The sequence below is a fragment of the Pseudopodoces humilis genome, chromosome 7 (assembly GCF_049639895.1).
Source record: "Pseudopodoces humilis isolate 2021_Gansu_Grassland_sample_001 chromosome 7, ASM4963989v1, whole genome shotgun sequence".
NCBI lineage: Eukaryota > Metazoa > Chordata > Aves > Passeriformes > Paridae > Pseudopodoces > Pseudopodoces humilis.
This window is the reverse complement of record NC_142206.1, coordinates 29,519,752-29,538,822: the sequence shown is the minus strand read 5'-3', so window position 1 is coordinate 29,538,822 and position 19,071 is coordinate 29,519,752. Positions and strand designations below refer to the sequence as shown.

The following is a 19,071-nucleotide window of genomic DNA, read 5'->3' as shown; positions in this document are numbered from 1 at the left end:
CACAAACAGCAAAATAAATTAACTGCAAATGAAAGCAGCCCAAGACTTCAGAAATACCAGCCCACACCAGCTTGTGATGGCAGCAGTGTGCAAGAGACCTCTATGTGTTCACAAGGATGTGACAATGCAGGCAAGTACAAGACCTCAGAAGTGGACCTAACCACACTTCTCTTCTTTACAAGCTGGAGGAATAGCGATTTCCCAGCTACCGAGTGACGTAGGTTGTAAACAGAGATTAGGATTGGGTTTCAATCACATATTCTACTATGAAATTTAGCAGGAAAGAATCCACTGTAAATTTTGGAGGAAAGGTTCTTTAATAAGCTGTCCATCCCATTTATTACTCCAGCTGAGACAGGCTGCATTTCAGAATTTTCTGCAAGCAACTGGTAAAATCCTGTGCTCTTGACTTCTCAAGGCAGCTGTGTCTTTCTGCTCATGCTTAGTTTGTGAGAGCTGCTTCTAAACAGCAAAACGTCATCTTCCTTGAGCCACTCACTTTGGAGAAGACTCACCAGTTTTGGTGAAATGTTCACTGGAGAGGTGGAAAAACCTCAGATGAGCTTTGGTTGATAGATCTTATATCATCCTGCCTTTCTACAAGCAGTTAATACTCCAGGCCAGACAAGGCTCATGCTTGCTCTTCAGAGGAAGAGTCAGCTTTGACTCTCTCTTTAAACAGAGAAAGCTGAAATAAGCAAATACAGTCTGTGACCTTGTAGAAATATAAAAAAGAACTTCATTAAAAATCAGTATTTCTCTGTCTAATGTGTTCTGGGGAGATGTAAGGGAGTGTTTTTCTTTCCCACCAATAAAGTTCTCTGGACATGAACTATACAAGGTGGCCTAGCAAATTTCTTGCCATAACAAGCTGCATGGTAAGCAAATAGTGACTAACAGGGTAGTTCAATATTTACACAACCTTTTCGGTTTTAAGTACATGGCAGATTATTAGTAAAGGTAAAACCTCTTCCGATAAATTAGTAAGATTTTCCACTGAACAGTTTACTCTTTTCCCAGAAGTAGGGAGTTACAATTCCAAGCACACAGCAAAACTCACATGGAAACAGTGGGCACACAGCAGGACGAGCAACCCACTGTAGGGTGAGGGGAGAGAAAATACACAGGATCAATGACAGAGCGAAGCAACCTGCACAGAGCAGTTGTTCAGTTGTTGTTGCTCAGTGTTGGCCACCTGAAGGGGACATGCTGCTGCTTGCTGGCTTGTTTTTTTGGGGTTCTTTACCACATAATGGAGCTCCCTACTGCTGATAACGTTTATTTATGTGAGGAGGTGAACACACTGCTTCAGAAACTGCAGTTGTGTGCACTGAAATTTCCTGTGAACAAAGGTTAAGATTGCAGCTTGCCTTCCTCCTCCTGCCTGAGAAACTAGAAATAACAAGAATGCAGACAGCATTTGGGGTTGTCTTTGGGGAAACCAGAACAATTCTTTATGCCCAGAGCCTGTACAAGGGCAGGGAGGTTGGATTAGATGACCTCCAGTGGTCTCTTCCAGCCTTACCCATTCTTTGATTCTGCAACACCAAGCGTGGGAGCTTTTCTTCTACTTTTCAAAACAAACAAAAGAACCAGAAAGTGAGACCACAAGGCATTTAGGAAAACACCAGGAAAAATGACCATGTCAAAGAAGAGTAGATGTTCATTCACTAGAAGTGAGGGATGAGAAAATTTTCTAACATAAAAAACTTTTAAAACATAAAGAAGTTTTGACTCAGCAACCTCAAGATTTTGGCTAAACCCCAGAATTTACAGTAAGATGTTTATACAACTGAGGAAAACACTCCCATAGTAATCTTGATTGCAGGGATGTACAATATAGTAAGTACAGAACAATTTTTTCAATAAGGTAACAATGTATCAGAGCTTGCTCTTATTGCCACTTTTGCTTGTGTTTGCAAGCACCCCTTCACCTTTCTCACCTAGAAAAGTAGAGCCTGTGTGGGCAGCCGGCCTATGACAGACGACCTACAGTACTTGTAAGACAATGTTTCAGGTTGTGTTCTTCACTCTCCCTCACAGCATCCCTTCTGAAGTGCTTCTTCACTTTCATCCTGTTTTAACAGGGACTTTTCCTGCTTTCCCAAGGTACTAGAGAGTTGTGGATCTGAAATAATTATTCTGAGGCCAGTGCTCTACAGCAATGTACTGCTAGAGTTGTACTGAAAGCAAAAATTTCCAATTCCTTAAAATAAACTAACCCTTCCTCAGTATTGGGCTTGAAAGCTTTTTAAAATTACTGGAGTCCAAAGAAGCCTCTTTTTCTGTTGCACGTACATGTGTTTGTGTCCTTTATAGATGGGTTGTTTTCCCTTGACACACTGACTCCCCTTACCTTGTTGCTAGGGAAGCAAGTACAATTCCACCATGCCAAAACTGAGATGACTCACCAGATACTCCACTCAAAGGAGTGCCCAGGCAAGAAAAACCTCCTGTCCACCACAGAGTACTCCAGTTCTTGGCAGCAAGAGCTGTGCCCTTGCCCAAGTTCTGATTGCCAGACTTGAAAACCCAGTCTCCCTACATGTGGGTACAGTTCTCTGAAGCTCTCCCTTACATGCAGAAATCCGCTAAATACGTCTACCCATCTGCAATTTCAAGTATTAGCAGCACAGTGATGGAAAGGCAACCCTGATCTCCAATCCCAACCTGTTTTGGGCTACAAAAACTGCTAAAAAACATTTTTCAGACTTACCAAATGTTGCTGTTAACATGAATCAGTTACATTATCCATACTTCAGCTATTTTCTGTTTGGTCTACTGCTTCCCAAAAGTAAGAACATGGGGGAAGGATGAGCACAATCTAGATATATCCCAATACCCAGAACCATAATAATAATAATAATAATGATGATGAAGAATGTCCATGTGTTAAGATCACAGGAAGGGCATGTTTCAATGCCTGATTTTTAAAAGCCCTTGGTTAGAATGAGGTCTACAGCATAATACCTGCCTCTTGCCAACAATCATATTTCTATATAGTGATGACACTGTGTTATTCAGCTCTTTTCTTTAAAAAAAGCCCACAAAATTGAATGTCACCATGGGAACAGTCTAAAGTTGATTTTGGAAAGAGGCTCATTTCCTATAGCTTTTCTGTTGGCATAAAAATAATGTCACTGAACTGTACCAGAAGTAAGTGCATTATGAAGTATCATCTCTGAAGATACCATCCAGTTCCAAAAATATCCTCCCTAATGGTTGCATTTCTTTACTTTCTGAAGCAGAATAAAAGGCCCAGAAACACTTCTTCCCTGTTTTCCTCAACAAGAAACACACCCTAATTGTGTAATCTACCAGCAGTGTGATCTAATTCCACCATTCCTCAGCCTGCAATATGTAGCATCTGTATGGAAAACTTTCTCCTTGGAAGAACAATTAAACTTTAAAGCAGTCATCCTGGTTGGCTGGCTGAACAAATGACACATGTCCACACAAGAATTATTCATTCAACCATCTTAATAAGGATTTACTTTAAACAGAACCTTGTATGGGTACACTAGACTCAGTCTCATTAAGGAGCAAGTTGGATTTTTATACAGCATGAACCACTGGCAATCTAAAACAGACCCACTGAAGAACAGAATGGAGAATCAAACGCAATGTTTCAGACCCAAGCTCTATGTGCCTTTAATGCTTTCTTTTTCCTTTTCTTTTTGAGAGAGTGCACACTACGACAGACATTTGCATTTATCATGTTTTTAACTTCTTTTCTAAGGATGAGCTCTCTGAATCTGCGTCTTCCAACTCCGCTCTGTGTCTTTTCAGTCCTCCAAGAGACTGAGTGCTCTCACTGCCCGCAGGATGCAGGTCAGCAGTATCCTCTCTTGTGCTCACGCTGTAGCTGTTGGAGTCCATTTCAGACAGGCAGCAGTCTTTGTGCAAGGTCACACCCACCTGTACAAGGTTGCCATTATCAGCATTTGAGTGCACCTGTAGTCCTTGTGTCACAGACTCCTGCTCTCCAAAAGTCTGTCCATTGTTGAAGCATGAAGGGTGAAGATGCAAATGGCCATTATTGTGGTTAACACAGGAGGGGTCGAAGCTCCTCTCCTCACTGCCATCAGTCTGGTTTCTGGAGCAGTGACCTGACATGCTACAGATGGCAACAGCAGAGAACGGAGGGACCAGTGAATGATGGCTTGGTGCTGGTTGACAGTTCTGACTATTTTTCTGTTCCACAAGTCCTGTGGTCTGAATGCAAGGTTCTTCGGTACAGCTATTTAGCCCTTTGCAGTTAGCTTTTCCATTGAGCTTTTTAGTCTCAAAAGAATGCTCTACACCTCCACTGCTTGTGTCTTCAGATGTGTTTTCTTGACCCTCCATCCACCGCTGATTGTCACATTCATGAGCTTGACCATTACTAGAATTTTCTATCCCACCACATTCTTTTAAATTTTCTCTGCTGTGGTTTTCAGCAGAAAGAGCTGAGGAACCCTGAGGAACTACTGAACTTAAGTTCCTAGCATCTTCCTTAGTTAGCGAGCATGTTGCACTGTGTTTTCCACTGGTTCCTGGTTTCCCTTCATCATTTTCTCCATCTCCTCTGGAGCATTCACCATCTTTACTAGCCGAATATGATATGTAAGAGTAATGGAGCCATTTATAAGCTTTGTAAATCTTTCTCTCCACTGATTCACTGTCTGAACAAGGGGACGTCCTTTCTTTAAGAACTTCTTTGTTGGCCAAACTCCTTTCTGGTGAAGAAGCTGGAGAGGAAGAAAGATCATCTACTTTGATCTGGGGGTAATCATATATGTCCTCACCTATGTAAGGAGTTACATTCTCTGTGTTAGTGCTAGTCCTTTCCTCCTTTTGCACCTTCTGTCGGCGCCTCAGTGCATTGCGTTGCCTCATGGATGTGCGCCTCTCATTCAGTTCCTCTTCATCCTCTGTACTGCTGCTGCTGCTGGAACTGCTGGATTCACTCTCCTCAGGACTCGGAGATGGTGGCCGTGGGAAAAGGTCTGTATCTAGTTCTGCCTCACAGGTATTGTCATCAGAGTCAGACTCATTGGAAAGGGCCAGGAGACGTTTGTCCTGATATTTTCTCAGTGCAGAGAGCCTCTGCTGACGGGAAGCCACGTCTTCTCTAGCTGAGGAGGATGCAGTTGATCTTAAGGACCTTAAGTTATAAGTAGCTTCATCAGACTCTTCAGCCACCTGTGGTGGGGAGTGATGCAAAGAGGTGGAGGACTCCGACTCGCTATAAGCAGAGCGTTCACTTACTCCTGCATGGAGCTGCATGATTGTGCTCTCACTGAGGTCGCTGTCTGAATCAGAACTCCAGCCCTCGATCTCCCGGCGCACCAGAGAGTCAAAAAAGGCCATCATCCGTGGATCTTCCTGGACTGATTGGTTGGCATAATCGTGTGACAAACCACTACCACTGTTCAATACAAGACTGATGTACTCTTCGTGAGTGTAGAGGCAACGCGAATCATCCTCAATTCTACCATCCAGGTCCCCTGTGCAGTCAGGCTGCTTGTAGGGACTCCAGATCTGTAATAGAAATAAAAAAAACATGTATCTTTGAATTCATAAACTATTATAAGGATTTGAAATGGAATAGTAGCTCAAATACCCAGAATAGCTGCAGGTTGCAGATTGTTTGTATTAATTTTTACCCCTCAGTACTATACTTACAAGTATTACAGAGCTGTGAGATTTTTTCTTCCCCTTTACAAATGTGTTTTTCCTGCATTTACTTCACCCATACAGAATAAAAAATCTCTCACACTGCAAATTATCCATCATTTTGGTAATTCATTGTGTGATAATTTCTCCCAAGTTGCAGGGCTCTATTTTTATGTAATAAGGGATGCTTACTCACTAACAGTAAGAATAGTTTGTTGCCTACAATACAGTCTTAGCACTAATGAAGGCACTGGTTTCCCAGGAAACTAGAGTTGCTGGTGCCAGTGGTGTAGAGTAACATTTCATCCAGCTATGTAGTCAATCCCACCTGATCAGCAGGCAGGGAGTTGAATGCATGGAGGTGAAAAGTAGAGCTGCACTTACTCCCTTTAGGAAACAGTTACAAGGAAAAGAAATCTTCCAACATCCTCTGAAGACACAGCAGCAGTTTTAAAAGGTGAAGTTGAAGAGTTTTACTGAAAGATACTTTTGAAGTGTACTGATTTCACCAACAGCAACAGTCTTGACTATGCTGTCTGTCTATCCTTCCCTCAATTTTCCTGGTATGGAAAGGAAAAGGGGAAAAAAAAGCTCCAAAGAAGAACCACCAAAATCCCTAAGAAACTGATAATCCATAGCAAATATAATAGTTGGATGTCCTCATCCTTCTCAGATTTACTCACAGATTTGGGGGCAATGTGATTATGACATTCTGTGGACAACCGCTATCACTTTGGATCAATGGTTAATGGAATGAACAATGCCTCACTGTAAGCAGAGCCAGGATGTAGCTTACCTACAACAATGCCTTAATGTTCTGCTTATAAAAGATCTGATCTCAGCCATGCTTTGGTTTTATCACGCTAACAAGCTCAGGGGAAAAAATTCGATGCCAGCTCTCTATATCAGGTTGAACTTTTGGGATAGTATTTGAAAAAAAATCTAACAATTTTCCCAACAGAAATTAATTTTTGTTCCAAACAGACAAAACTGCTAACAAAAAGAATGTTTTGCACACATAAATGACATAATCAGCACTCATCTTACAGATGTCTAGTTAACACATGCAACATAACCCAATACTACCATGATAAGCAACATAAGAAAAGAATATGAATATTCAATTCAAAATGAATACCAATTACTCTGTATTCACTGAGATTTCCAACAGTGTACAAAAAAATCTTCCACCTTTAATAATGGAAGCAAAATGAAATAAATTACCTTGCACCACTTATCCAGAACAGCCGTATTTAAGATAAACAAGTAAACTTTATTATGGAAATCTCCCAAATTTGAAAGCTTTTACTTTGCATCCTCTGTAATTTATGGTTAACAGAACTTCCACACATGATCTGGCTCGATAGATAAGAGACGCTATTCCAAAATTAAAGTGGGCTGCAGATATACTTTCTTCTGTAGACAATCATCAAGCTACCTTTCAGAGCAAAGGAAAAGGAACTTTGCATTGTGTTTCATCAGGCTGTTTCTAGGCACATCTCAGCATCAAGGTGTATTTGCTATTGGTACTTAATTGCTTGTTTTATTATTTGCAGTACTTCAGGAAATTCTCTCCCACTGCAGTTCTTTAGTATGACACTTGAAACCAGAATGAAGACATTTCTCTATTGCTTGGTTCACACACTGCACTTACCAGACACATAGCCCAAATGACAAGCATCATGTCTGGATGAAGATAACAAAAGCCAGTATTAGCCTACTATGTACAGAATTTCGGCAACCAAACTTAACCTTTTTGAACTATTCAAGAAAACAGAAAGAATCACTCTTCATCCCCAATTTCCCAGGCTACACTTCCTAATGACAATGTAGGAAAGAGCTTTCTCTCAGGGAATCCATGAGAGAGATTGTTCATCTGTGGATACACCAAATTTTTTAATAGAAAAATAGAACTCTACTTGCTGAAAAGACTATTCTTGGGTTGCTGTCTTCCTAATGATTTATGTAGCATGTATTCAGTACCTTTTCTCACCTCAGATTTTCTCCCCCTTTGTCCCACTACTGAGCATTTCAGCAAGCAGATCAGATCTTTTTTAGAAGCATGTAAATTCTTGTAAATGCTCCATACTGTGTGCTTAGGCAGACTGGCATGCCCCTTCGTCAAATAATCTTAGCAGTGTTAGATTGATCACTAGGTTTTATAAAGCCTTTTTTTTTTTTTCATTTTTTTAAGCAAGAAAATTAGAAAATGCTTAGATGTGGTATGAGCCAATATGAATGGAGGAGAGCTAGTCTGCTCCCAAGTTCCTCTGAGAAAGATTTGTTTGTAATGAAATGAATCTAAAAAGGTACATAAGGTGTGCACAGAGATATTCTACATCCTTGGTAGCACTACATCTTTCTGCTCTCTCTGCAAGCATCAGCAAAAACAGAGCAGTATAAAATATTGAAAAAATAGCTACTAAGAGTCCACAGTGAGGCTTTTCCCATCCAAGAGAGATTTGTTCACAGAGAAGTAAGTAATAAAGAGAAGTCAAGGGAATTGAGGATGAATACCTTGTTTGTATGGGATCAGTTGTTTCTGGAGAATGATATCCCTGCATTTTAGATATTTTGTTATGAGGGCGTGCAAAGGCCTGCCAGAGTCAGAAAGAAATCAGACTAGGAATCTGTCCTTGGCAGAACGGGGAAGTATTTAAACTGGTATCAACTGATCCAATGCTCTCTGTGGCATCTGACATGGGCTTCTTGTAAATGGAATGCCTTGGCCTTTCTCATCCTATGATGCCATGTCGAGGAATAATGTGATCAAACTGAAGAAAATAAATTGGCAAATCAACCCACTGAAGCAACAATTTATCAAGAAGTTCTTTCTCTGTCAGAAGATTAAGGAGATGAATATTACTCACTGATGACCTGAGTACAGATATAGAAATAGGAACAGAAAACGGGAATACAAAACTGCTTCTCTGTTTCAATAGATATCTATTGACAGCACCTTTGAATTGCTTGTATTCCAGGGTGGCAAACCCACAAATTTTAAAACAAAAAAGCAGTTATGCCTGTAGCGTGAGAATAATTAAAAGCAGTTAGATTATCTGATTAGGCAGAGGCAGATAATCACAATGACAATAATCTGTCACCATAGCAACATGTGCAAATAGACTTTGTTATCTCCGACACACTTATGATTTTTAAACAAATGGGACCCACAACAGTTGTGCTCTGTTACACAATATTCCATTTTCAATACAAAACAGATTTTTTTTTCTGAAAATCGTTACGCATTTCATCTATTTTATCTTTCCTGTAATTGTGTCCTAACTGCATAATTCTCTATGGCCCTTCTCTAAACCCAACACATCAGAGGGAATGCCTCACTTATTTCTTCTGCAATGCAATCTGTTTTCCTGCCAGCACATCCCAATGTCCTGCACACTTAAGTGAGGGGAAAGTGGTATTTTTCTGTTTTATATTCCTTTAGCCCTTTTGGTGAATGCTTGATGCAAATGATTATTTTAATTTGCAGTTGCACTTTTTCCTACAATTTTACTGATGTTCAGTAAATGAAGGCAATGAACAATTCATTTGGGTTGATGTGTCCACCCCACCCTGTCTGGAGTCAAGGCTCCTAATGTCTTCTGTTAATAAGATTGTTGGGTCTTATTTTTGGTCCTAGCAGAAATCAAACCCTAAACCAATGAATTACGGAACTGTATCATCGAGGATGCTTTATAACAAAATAAAACTAAAACCATAAAAAAAAAACCAATCACAAACATCAAAACCATTCTTGTGAATACTACTTTTTTCTGTGGGGCTAGGCCCGAGATGAATTTGTATCTCATTTGCAATCAGCATTAAAATAGCAAATGTGTTGGCAGAAGCTCATGGAATTATTGAATGGCTTGATGCTGGTGCTATCAGTTCCTCCCTTCTTGAGGTACTAAATTTAGGCCAGCTACTCTAAAAATTAATAGCTCAGACAAACAACTACTTGCATCCACGTTTTTAACATCACCATGTCTCTACAATTGTTTCTACAATTGCAACCAACCACAGTGAAGTTATCTTCTGTGATTTAGTTCCAGAAAGGGTTTTAGAAGACACTTGAGGAATGATAAAAAGGACACTTTTTCGGAAAATGATTAAAATGAACAAAATAAGAAAATATAAAGAATTTAACTATGATTTTTATTTATGGTTCTTTATCCTGTCATCTCAATTTCCCTGAGCAAGCACATCAAGCATTTATATAGGGGAAAGACAGACAGCCATGCAAAGGACAGCCTTGTGTTCCCAGCTGTTTTTAATCCAGTAAATGGCCCCTCAGAACTGCTGGTGCTGTTTTTCCTGTTTTGCCCTTCTGCTAGTGGCAGTTACTAGTCTCCAACCTATCCACAGAAGTAGCTGGAATGAAGAAGAAAGCACCTTTGTACAGTCACCTGCAAACTGCTGTGCACTGCAGTAGCTTTAGAGAGTGAAGTCAGGCAGCTCAGACAAGACATGAGCACTGAAACAACCCAAGCCCCAAACAAGGCACATTACAGGCTGAGACAAAAGGACATACAACAAAAGGGTAAGAAGTTCTGGCTGGCCAACAAACTTAATACATTAAACACCTTTCTCTTAATTTGTTTTTGGCTTTAAATGTCTGGGGAATTCAGTTCCTTTAAAGCAGCTGCACAAGTTCCACTGCACACACAGTGACACAACAGGAGTTCTCTTCTAAGGAAGCGCTCAAGCAGAGGTGTCTTTGAAAGAGTTACACAACCTGTGACTGCAGCCTTAATCAAACTAACCTTTTAATCACTAGGCAAAAAAAAAAATGTCCTGCCAAGGCCCTAGCAGAAGTACACAAAAGCAACACAGGGGATGTTTATACCAATGCTAATCCAACAGTCTAAGCACACTCATGCAGGAAGGATTCATAGGGTGAAGTGTCAGCAGATCTAGAATCCAGAAGGCAAAATTCAGGCTGCATGAATCAAGTTCCCAAGAAAAAAAAAATGTGCCTCTGGCAAAACTGTTGTTAAACAGTGGCAGTTTGCTTGGAAATTGAAAAATCAGTGAGCTGCTAAGACTGTTCAATGCACTTTTGTTCAAGTATTTAATATATTTGTGATCAAACCTGTCAGGAAAGCATAGATGAAGAAAAAAGAACTAAAGTACCAGGGGAAGACAGGAGAGGAGGAAAGCTGAACTACAGTAAGGACCCAAATGCTGACAGTAGCTGTAATGCAAGCAATGCAGAAGGGCATTAAGCCATGGTCTCAGGATTTTGGGTGAGTTCTGATCCCTAAGTTGCACATCACTAAAAAACTCCTTTGTAGGACAAGTTCATGCTGTCAACTTGTAGCTGACAAAAGCATTTACAATATTGTAACATTATTTATAGCCACATGCAGGTAAGACTTTCATGAAGTCATTCAACAAATAGTTAGGATAAATAGCAGTTCTTTTCATCCTACTTCAAAATTAAATGGTTATGGCTTTTTTCACGCTGTTTGTCGACCTAAATTATAGCAAAATATCTATAGCAGCAGAATACAAATCACATTAGTGTAGCATAATCCTTTGCCTTCCCAACCTTCAAATAACAAAATTGGTTTTGCCTTGGTCCCACAATATTTGCTGTCTTTCCTTAAGGAAAGAAAATTTCAGAACCTATCAAAGTTTCTTATCTCTTTCAGTTCCACAGAAAAAGGTGAAAAACTTCCTAAGAGTACTGTACATTGTTAAAGGATTCAGAAAGACACTGCAAAAAGTATTAAAAGTCCTTCCTCTGGAAGCCACAGAAAATGTATGGTGAATTGATTCAAAGTACAAATATTATAGAAGTCCTTCTGAGGCATTATTCAGCCAGGTCAGTCTAGGCTAAGGTTCAACAATACTCTATGGAGATACTTTTATTACATTTTAGACCAGAGTATCACAAGTTGTAGTAGCAGATCATATTACAACTGTAACCAAACTCACCTGAGCAAATGAGACAAAACATTTTATAAAACAATAAGAGGAAAAGAAAGGATGGGTGTGAAATAGAATGATGCTGAGCAAAACAAAACATCTCTTCCTAAAAGAACACATTTTCTGATAACTAATCTTACCTTTATAATCTTTTCAACTCCAGAAGAACAGATCATGTAGGTGTGAGGATTAAACCGCACTTGGTTTACAATTGACCGGTGACCTTTTAATACCATAAAAGCACCATTGACGACCCTGCCAATGCCACCTAGGGGAAAACAAGCACACATGGACATGAATAATTAAATCTTCACATTATTTTCAGTCATAGCCATTTCAATTCTGTTATATTTGACAATGCGCTTCAGCTTTATTTTGCACTATTTTAAGGCCTGTGTTGGTAGCAGAACTCCAATTTTATGACTTATGCCCCTATGAGAAGCTGCAAGTTTGATGAAAAGCATCCTTCCTGCAAATTAAGACTTTAAGGCTTGCTTTGATTCATCTAAAAAAATAATGAATATTTGAACTAATATGACAAATATTCAAATGAGAGCAACATACATAATGAAATCACCAGTGAAATTTAAGGCATAACAGACATTTTGTAAATCTGAAGCAGAGACAAAGGACTTGGCTTTTAACAGTGATACTATTTTTCAAATTTATTTTTTAAATCAGCAATTTATTACTGTCACAGTTGACTCTAGTCTGATGAATAGGAAGGACGTGAAATAACACATCTGAACAGTGGGTTATATCATTCTTTGTCACAAGGCAGTGAATTAGCCAAAGTGGAATGCTTTTGTGCTGTTGGTAAAACTCAAAACAGGAGCCAATTAAATTTTCTGCTTGGTCATTGACTCTTATTAGGTCTATACACCAAAGTAAGAAACAGTCACACAGTTAAACACCCACACAGTTAAAACTACAAATTTGTTAGAAAGCACACCTGTGTATCTGAATAAACAAGTGCCTATCAACAAGCTATGACAACATTTTCAGTGAAAGAAAAAACTTTTAAAAGCTGGGAAATAAAAACTGACAATCACTTCAGATGAAAATCAACTTGCTATTTAAAACTTCATAGGTTGTAACACCTTACAGAAAATTAAAATAATTTCACCAGCTTTTATGCTACTTATAGTCATCTTTACACTAAAACTTTTTGTTCCTCCTGTTGAAAATGTTTGCTATCTTCCTTTGACCTCAAAAGAAGCTATTTCAGCTGAAACAGTTGCTGATTTAAGCTCTGTGTTGAACAACTTGTGTTCTAAAAGAGTTCTCCTGTAAGTCTCACTTCCTAAAGAAAAACTTGCATTACCACTGAAGAGCAGCAAGATAGAAGAGTCAAGGAAAAAAAAAAAGAAAAATTAAAAAACATTCTCATATTACCTTCCATTTGTTAGGTTACACAAACAATGAAAACAACTGTAGCTACTGAGCTTGTGTACAGCCCCTCTCCTCTTAGAAAGTGTTCTATCCCTTTCTCTCATTATGCCTGCACTCCGAAGAGTTGACTGATATTTAGCAGGGAGAACAAACCATGACAAGGATTTAGAAACGAGGTGTCATCCAAGTCCTTAAAATCCAGAGACAGATATTTTTTTACTCCTGGAAAGTGTTCTGCTTTGCACAATTTTTGCACACCAAACTGCTGTCTCATGGCACCTTGGGATAGAAAAACAAAGTTCCTGAGAAAGGGAAAAGTGATGGCAAGTAACTCCAGGGACCAAAATGCATGGCTCACCACACTGAAACTGCACTGAGACCAAGTTACTTGCAGCAGTTCTCTTATTTGGGTACATTTGTATTTTCTGTAAAGATTCAGGGATACATTCTACCTTCAGCCACTGGAGCAAGATTTCACCACGGTCAGCAAATATAACTGAGAAGTAACTGAACTTGGAGATCAAGTTCATTAAATGCCAAATTAAGCTCTTTTGATTTTCTTTCCCATTTTAAGAGATTACTCAAGTCCTTTCATTCTGCTCATCCTGCTAGACACCTATGGCTGATGGTAAGTTGCCCTACCCCCACAGAGTTCCTTCCAGCCAAATCAGAGCTGTCAGTCCAACTGTATCTAGCAAGCCAACAGTAGATGGTGACATCAACACCAGCTCTCAACACACCTTGACCTAGCAGAAGAATATTCCAAGAAAGAGGGCCTAGGGAATGAAGAGAAAGTTCACTTAGGAAATGTTTCCAAGCCTGTAAGTGATGTCTAAAACAAGTTTTAACTATCCATGGACTGTAGCTGCATGAATTCTACTAAACAAGAAATATGCCCTACAAGTTACTAACAAAAGAGTCAGAGGGACTATGAGCAAAGAAAGGATTATAATGGAGATGAAACAAATACCATATATCAGTATCTTGGGCTGCATTTCTCAGTCAGTCATTGGCCTTTTATGGTACTGTCAGCAGTGTGAATTAACCCATGGTTCTTTTCCTAGTAGAACAGTGAGAAGAGTCATTTAATGCCAGAAGTGTCTTCTGGCATTAAACTTTTGAATGTTTATCAATACACTAAGAACAATGTATGAAAAGTGGTCAGCATACCACATCTAGAACACAGGCTGCCTAGGCTGTAGTCAGATTTATCCAGTGTCTGAAGCCCAGAAAACCCAACCATATCCTGGGCTGCATCAAAAGCAGTGTGACCAGCGAGCCAAGGGAGGTGATTCACCTCTGCCCTTGTGAGACTGCACCTGGAGTACAGCATCCAGTTCTGGGGCCTCCTGCACAAGAAATACCTGGAAGTGTATTTCTGGGTCCAGAGGAGGGCCACAAAAATTATCAGAGTGAAGGAACACCTCTCCTACAAGAACAGCTGGGAGCGTTGGTGTTGTTAAGCTGGGAAAAAAGAAGGCTCCAGGGACAACTTATTGAAGTACTTATAAGAAAGACTTATAAGAAAGGGGATTTATAAGAAAGGCAGACAATTTTTACCAAGGGGCAACAAGGAAAAAGGGGCAACAGCTTTAAGCTGAAAGAATGTAGGGTTACATTGGATAGAAGGAAGGTGTTTTTTCAAATGAGGGTGGTGAGGCACTGGAACAGGTTACCCAGAGAAGCTGTGGTTGCCCTATCCCTGGAAGTGTTAAAGGCCAGGCTGGATGGGGCTTTCAGCAAGCTGGTCTCATGGAAGGTGTCCCTGTCTTTGGCAGAAGGGTCGGAACTGTATTTAAAGGTCCCTTCCATCCCAAGCCATTCTATGATTCTATGGTTTTACAATTCTATGAAGGAACTCCAAAGATTTCTGATTTAATATTGAAGTTCCCTGAACTCCTTTTAGGTAGGTATAAGTAAATTCAGGGAAAGCACTATAATAGAACATACTTCCCTCCTCTTAAAATGAAGGTGAAGTTCCCCCACAATGCTCCTTAAAAGAATTGCCCAGCTACATTAAATTGCCCCAGGAGAAATACAAATCTTAGCAGTCAGCTTTTACCAATGATATGGAAGGTTTTAATAATTTAAAGCAGAAAGTATTGACTCCAGCAATACTCTCATAATCTTTGTGTCAAATATAATAGACTGCCCCAGAACCTCATTTTTGGACAATCCCTTGCTTGATGTAATTTTAGTCCACCAACTCCAATGTGCTTAAGCAACACCTCTAAGCAAGCTCTTAATGCAGTCTTCTACATGCTTATCTTGAAAGCAGTCCCTCTATTTTATAGCAGCCCACCACAGCTGTCATCATATTACATCAGTAACTGCATGGCAGAAATCTGCCTGTGTCCAGACATATCTGGAATCCCCCTGGTCCCCCTCAGCAGAGGCTTAGCTGCAGATGAACAGCCTTTATCCATCTCAGAGTGTGAGCTAAGTCATACTTGCTCATCTCAGCTGGCAAAAAGAAAAAAAAAAAAAAGTGCATCTGTACATTAAGTGGAGGCTAGCCATAAAATGTTCAAATTCCTTTTTTTCCATATAATAAATTCCATTTCCTTTTGCTGTCTTCCCTTGAAATGGTATTTTTATTTGAACTGTTTCAGCAGAATTAACTTCTGCTATCCTAAAACCACTCAAATTTTGCTTTTTACATTTGGGTGGTTTTTTAGGGTTTTTTACTTATTTGCTTTTAAATTTAGCAGCATGCATGGGTTCTGCAACTCTTTAAGCACAGCAGTTTTTATATATTCTTAGCTAGCTCCAAAATATATAAGCAGTGTTCATACAGAAGCCATTAGCTTACATATCTGTTATTAATAATAGAGAAAAAAATAAATTGTAAAGTCTTCAGAAGCTGACTATGCCAATTTTAGAAGGCTTATAATTTTATAACCTCTAAGTACTGGAAGGAAGAGATGGATATGTTCTAGCTGATTTTGCAATACCCAAAAATTGCCATGCTTAAAGGCAGTCCTGAGTGGTGGTTCAATGCTCTAGCTGTGCTGGTCAATGGGGTTTTTTTGGTCTGCTTTTATTTGATAATCAAATTGAAATGTCAAGAAAATCATTCTTAATTTATACCCTGCAAATAAGTGTTCCAAAGAAGAGCAATACAAAATCTCAAAAAGTCCTTTAAATAATATCCTACTATGATATCTGACTAGCTGAAAGAAATTACTTATAAAAGGCTAAATCTAATATGTATATTTTAAAACAGATTTCCCATCCATGTTTGACAAGAATATCTCTGCAATACAAGCCTCTCTAGGCTCCTGTGCAGAGGAAGGACTAATACAATGTTTTGAAGTAGTTGATGTCTACTAATCTGCCAAAGTGATTTCTTCTTGGTTTGCTTTATTAATTTATGTTTTAAATGTTAGGCTACTACTTAATTATGTGGTTTTGTAAATACTTATGTGAATGAGCTGACATTTGACATATTGCAAACATGCTGTATGGTACATCCCAATTCATTCTAAAAACTCTAGTAACTTGTAACAAAGAAGAATGAGAGATTTAGACACCAGTCTGGCTTCAACTGCATGAGTTCTACAACAAAAAGCAGTGTCTAGAAAAAGCCAGAATAAATTAATTGAAGGATAAAGAAAAAGCAAAAGTGATAGATTACTAAGAGAAGTGTTCTAGTGCAGAAATCCTGTGAGAATGTTGAACAGTCTCCAAACTAATGGAAGCTGCATTACTCCAAACACTTAAAAAACCTGTCAAAATGCCAGAGGAACTTGTTGGGATAAGGAACTATCCTCCACTGGCTCTGTAAGAGAGGAATTAAATGACCTCATTAAGAAGTCTTTTCTATCTAGGACACTGGAAAAGAAATCCCACTGTTTGTTCATATAAGGTAGAAAGATGTTACAAAGACTAAAGCATAACTTCATACAAGCCTTGTGAATTACTCAAAGTGCTGAAAACTCCTGAGAAGAACCAGATACTTGCAGCTGGTGCCAGTGTGCCATAACATACCATTCCACTGCAGTACTTGGTGCTACAGTAGTAGCTCATTTAAAATTAATTTAGTTTTCATTAATAATAATCCAGGGAACATTTAGATCGTAGGCCACTACTTCGCATTTGAATCCTATGAGATCATGATGTGCTAACAAAGAGAGATACCATAATTTGGAAAGCAAATGCACAGCACAATACAAGCAAATATGCACAGCATAAAGAGCCTCTGCCTTCAGTGCAGCAGATTTTCTTTAGGTACCTTAAAGATCTCTCTCTGGACACTCACACACCTGTATTTGTTTCATACAATGGATGCCAGTAGATGGCTTTGCTCCTCAGAGACCTAAGGAGATCTGAAATCTGCACAGAAGTTAGATTTTAACAGAAACACTTTCACCCTGAGAGCACAGGGCCCTGCAGCATACCTTCTTCTGGGATCAGGAATCTGACTCCAGATCTGGCAGCAGCCAGGCTTACTAAATGTTTCTCAACAGCACAAGCAAAACTGACTTTGGTCATTCTCACATCAAATATGGGGTGAGAGCAGGAAGAGGTGGCCAAGATTCCTTCTCCTCCTAGCATGGTAAAAGGAGACATCAGAAGTACCAAAAGTGTCCCCTCAGAAGAGGGCAGCTCCAACTCCATTTGCAGACTGCTTCCTTTGACACCTTTGACTATCCTCTCCAGCTTCCAGGCACGGTGAAAGGATCAGCATGGCCTTACAGAGCTCGAGTGAAAGCACAGAGAGCAGTCAGCTGGTAGCAGCCTCTGCCTCAGACTACGTGCTCTTCCAGGCAATCAACTCATTTGCCGGGCCTATGCCTCAAACCAGCCCCACAGTGGTCTTGTACCTCTGTGGAGGTTCCAAAAGCCAAAGAGAAAAGTAATATTTAAACATTTAAAGACTATGCAGAAAGCTGTAGTGGCTATTTTTGGATGTATATTTTCTCCCTTCTTTTGTTGCTTCTAAATATCAGCCATATACCTTATCTATCCCAATCCTCCCACTGTTGTTATCACCATTATAGCTGAACAACAATATGAAAGCTAAGACAAAATTACTATAGAAATAAACTTTGGCAGACCTTTTCCACTCTGTTCCCGTCCAGGTCTGACAGACACTGCTTTTTTGGTGTGCTTAATGGCATAGGTTGCAACAGGTTTCACAATCTTTTTGGAACAATGCAAATTACCACCACCTACTATGCCTTCTGAACATAACAGATATAAAGTAAGCAAAATTATCTCACAACCAATAGCTGTACTTGCTTTTTTGTGGTTGGGTTTGGGTTTTTTTAATGGAAGTGTGGGAAGTACTTGACTGTGCATTTCTTTTGCACTGGTGGCTGCAAACATTCTCAATACAGCCAAGAGAAAGGAGCTTTGGTACAATTAGATGCCCAATTGCTGGGGATTAAAGCCTCTCCCAGTGCTCAGTGTTATCTTCAGCTTCCTATTCCTGAATTAGATATTAAACACACTAAGGCTGATGAGAGAAACACTCAATGCTGAATCTTCTTTCACTTGTCTACAGCACTACAAAGCACCCAACGCTGCCTTGTGTTCTCATAGATGCCACTTGGCCAGTACATTCCACAGGTCTGTGGTATTATTACAATCCAAAAAATGACACAGAAACCAGTCCCAATTCCACCTAATACAAGAACCTTTTCTACAATGACCCAGCACTTTCTCACTGTGTCAATCAAACAACTGTTCCATAGCACAATACGGTCAACACTGACTGAAGAAAGAGAAACTAGTCCTAAAAGTAAAACAGTCTATATCCCAAGACCACACCTGAGAAAAATAATTTTATTTAAACACCACGAACCTTCCAGAGCATGCTCCCCACTGGGTCAGATGGCTTCCCCCTGCCTCAACCAACTATATACATATATGTATATGCATATGTACCCGTACATAAAATATCTCAAAAGTAGCTAAAGACATTAAGTAACATTTAATAATTTTTTATTCATCTTCATTTATCAGCCCAGAACTTTGAAAACTTAAACTACAAGCTGTCTCCAATGAGATAGCCCTGTTCAAGTATTGTGAAAAGATTTGTTCCTGAATTCTTCAAGCCTGAAGAAGTGTTGGCATTTACAAAGA

General features: G+C 39.4%; 1 protein-coding gene across 1 annotated transcript in view; it reads right to left on the bottom strand.

Annotated features, from left to right (window-relative positions):
• Positions 1-298: 298 nt before the first annotated feature.
• Positions 299-19,071, bottom strand: part of DCAF5 (DDB1 and CUL4 associated factor 5) — a 71,917-nt gene continuing 53,144 nt past the window's right edge. The window contains exons 8-9 of the mRNA XM_005522553.3: positions 11,730-11,857; positions 299-5,523 (exon numbers count right to left, since the gene is read on the bottom strand). Of these exons, the coding sequence (XP_005522610.1) occupies positions 3,715-5,523; positions 11,730-11,857 (1,937 nt within the window). The 3' untranslated portion in view covers positions 299-3,714. The remainder of the gene's footprint in view (positions 5,524-11,729; positions 11,858-19,071) is intronic.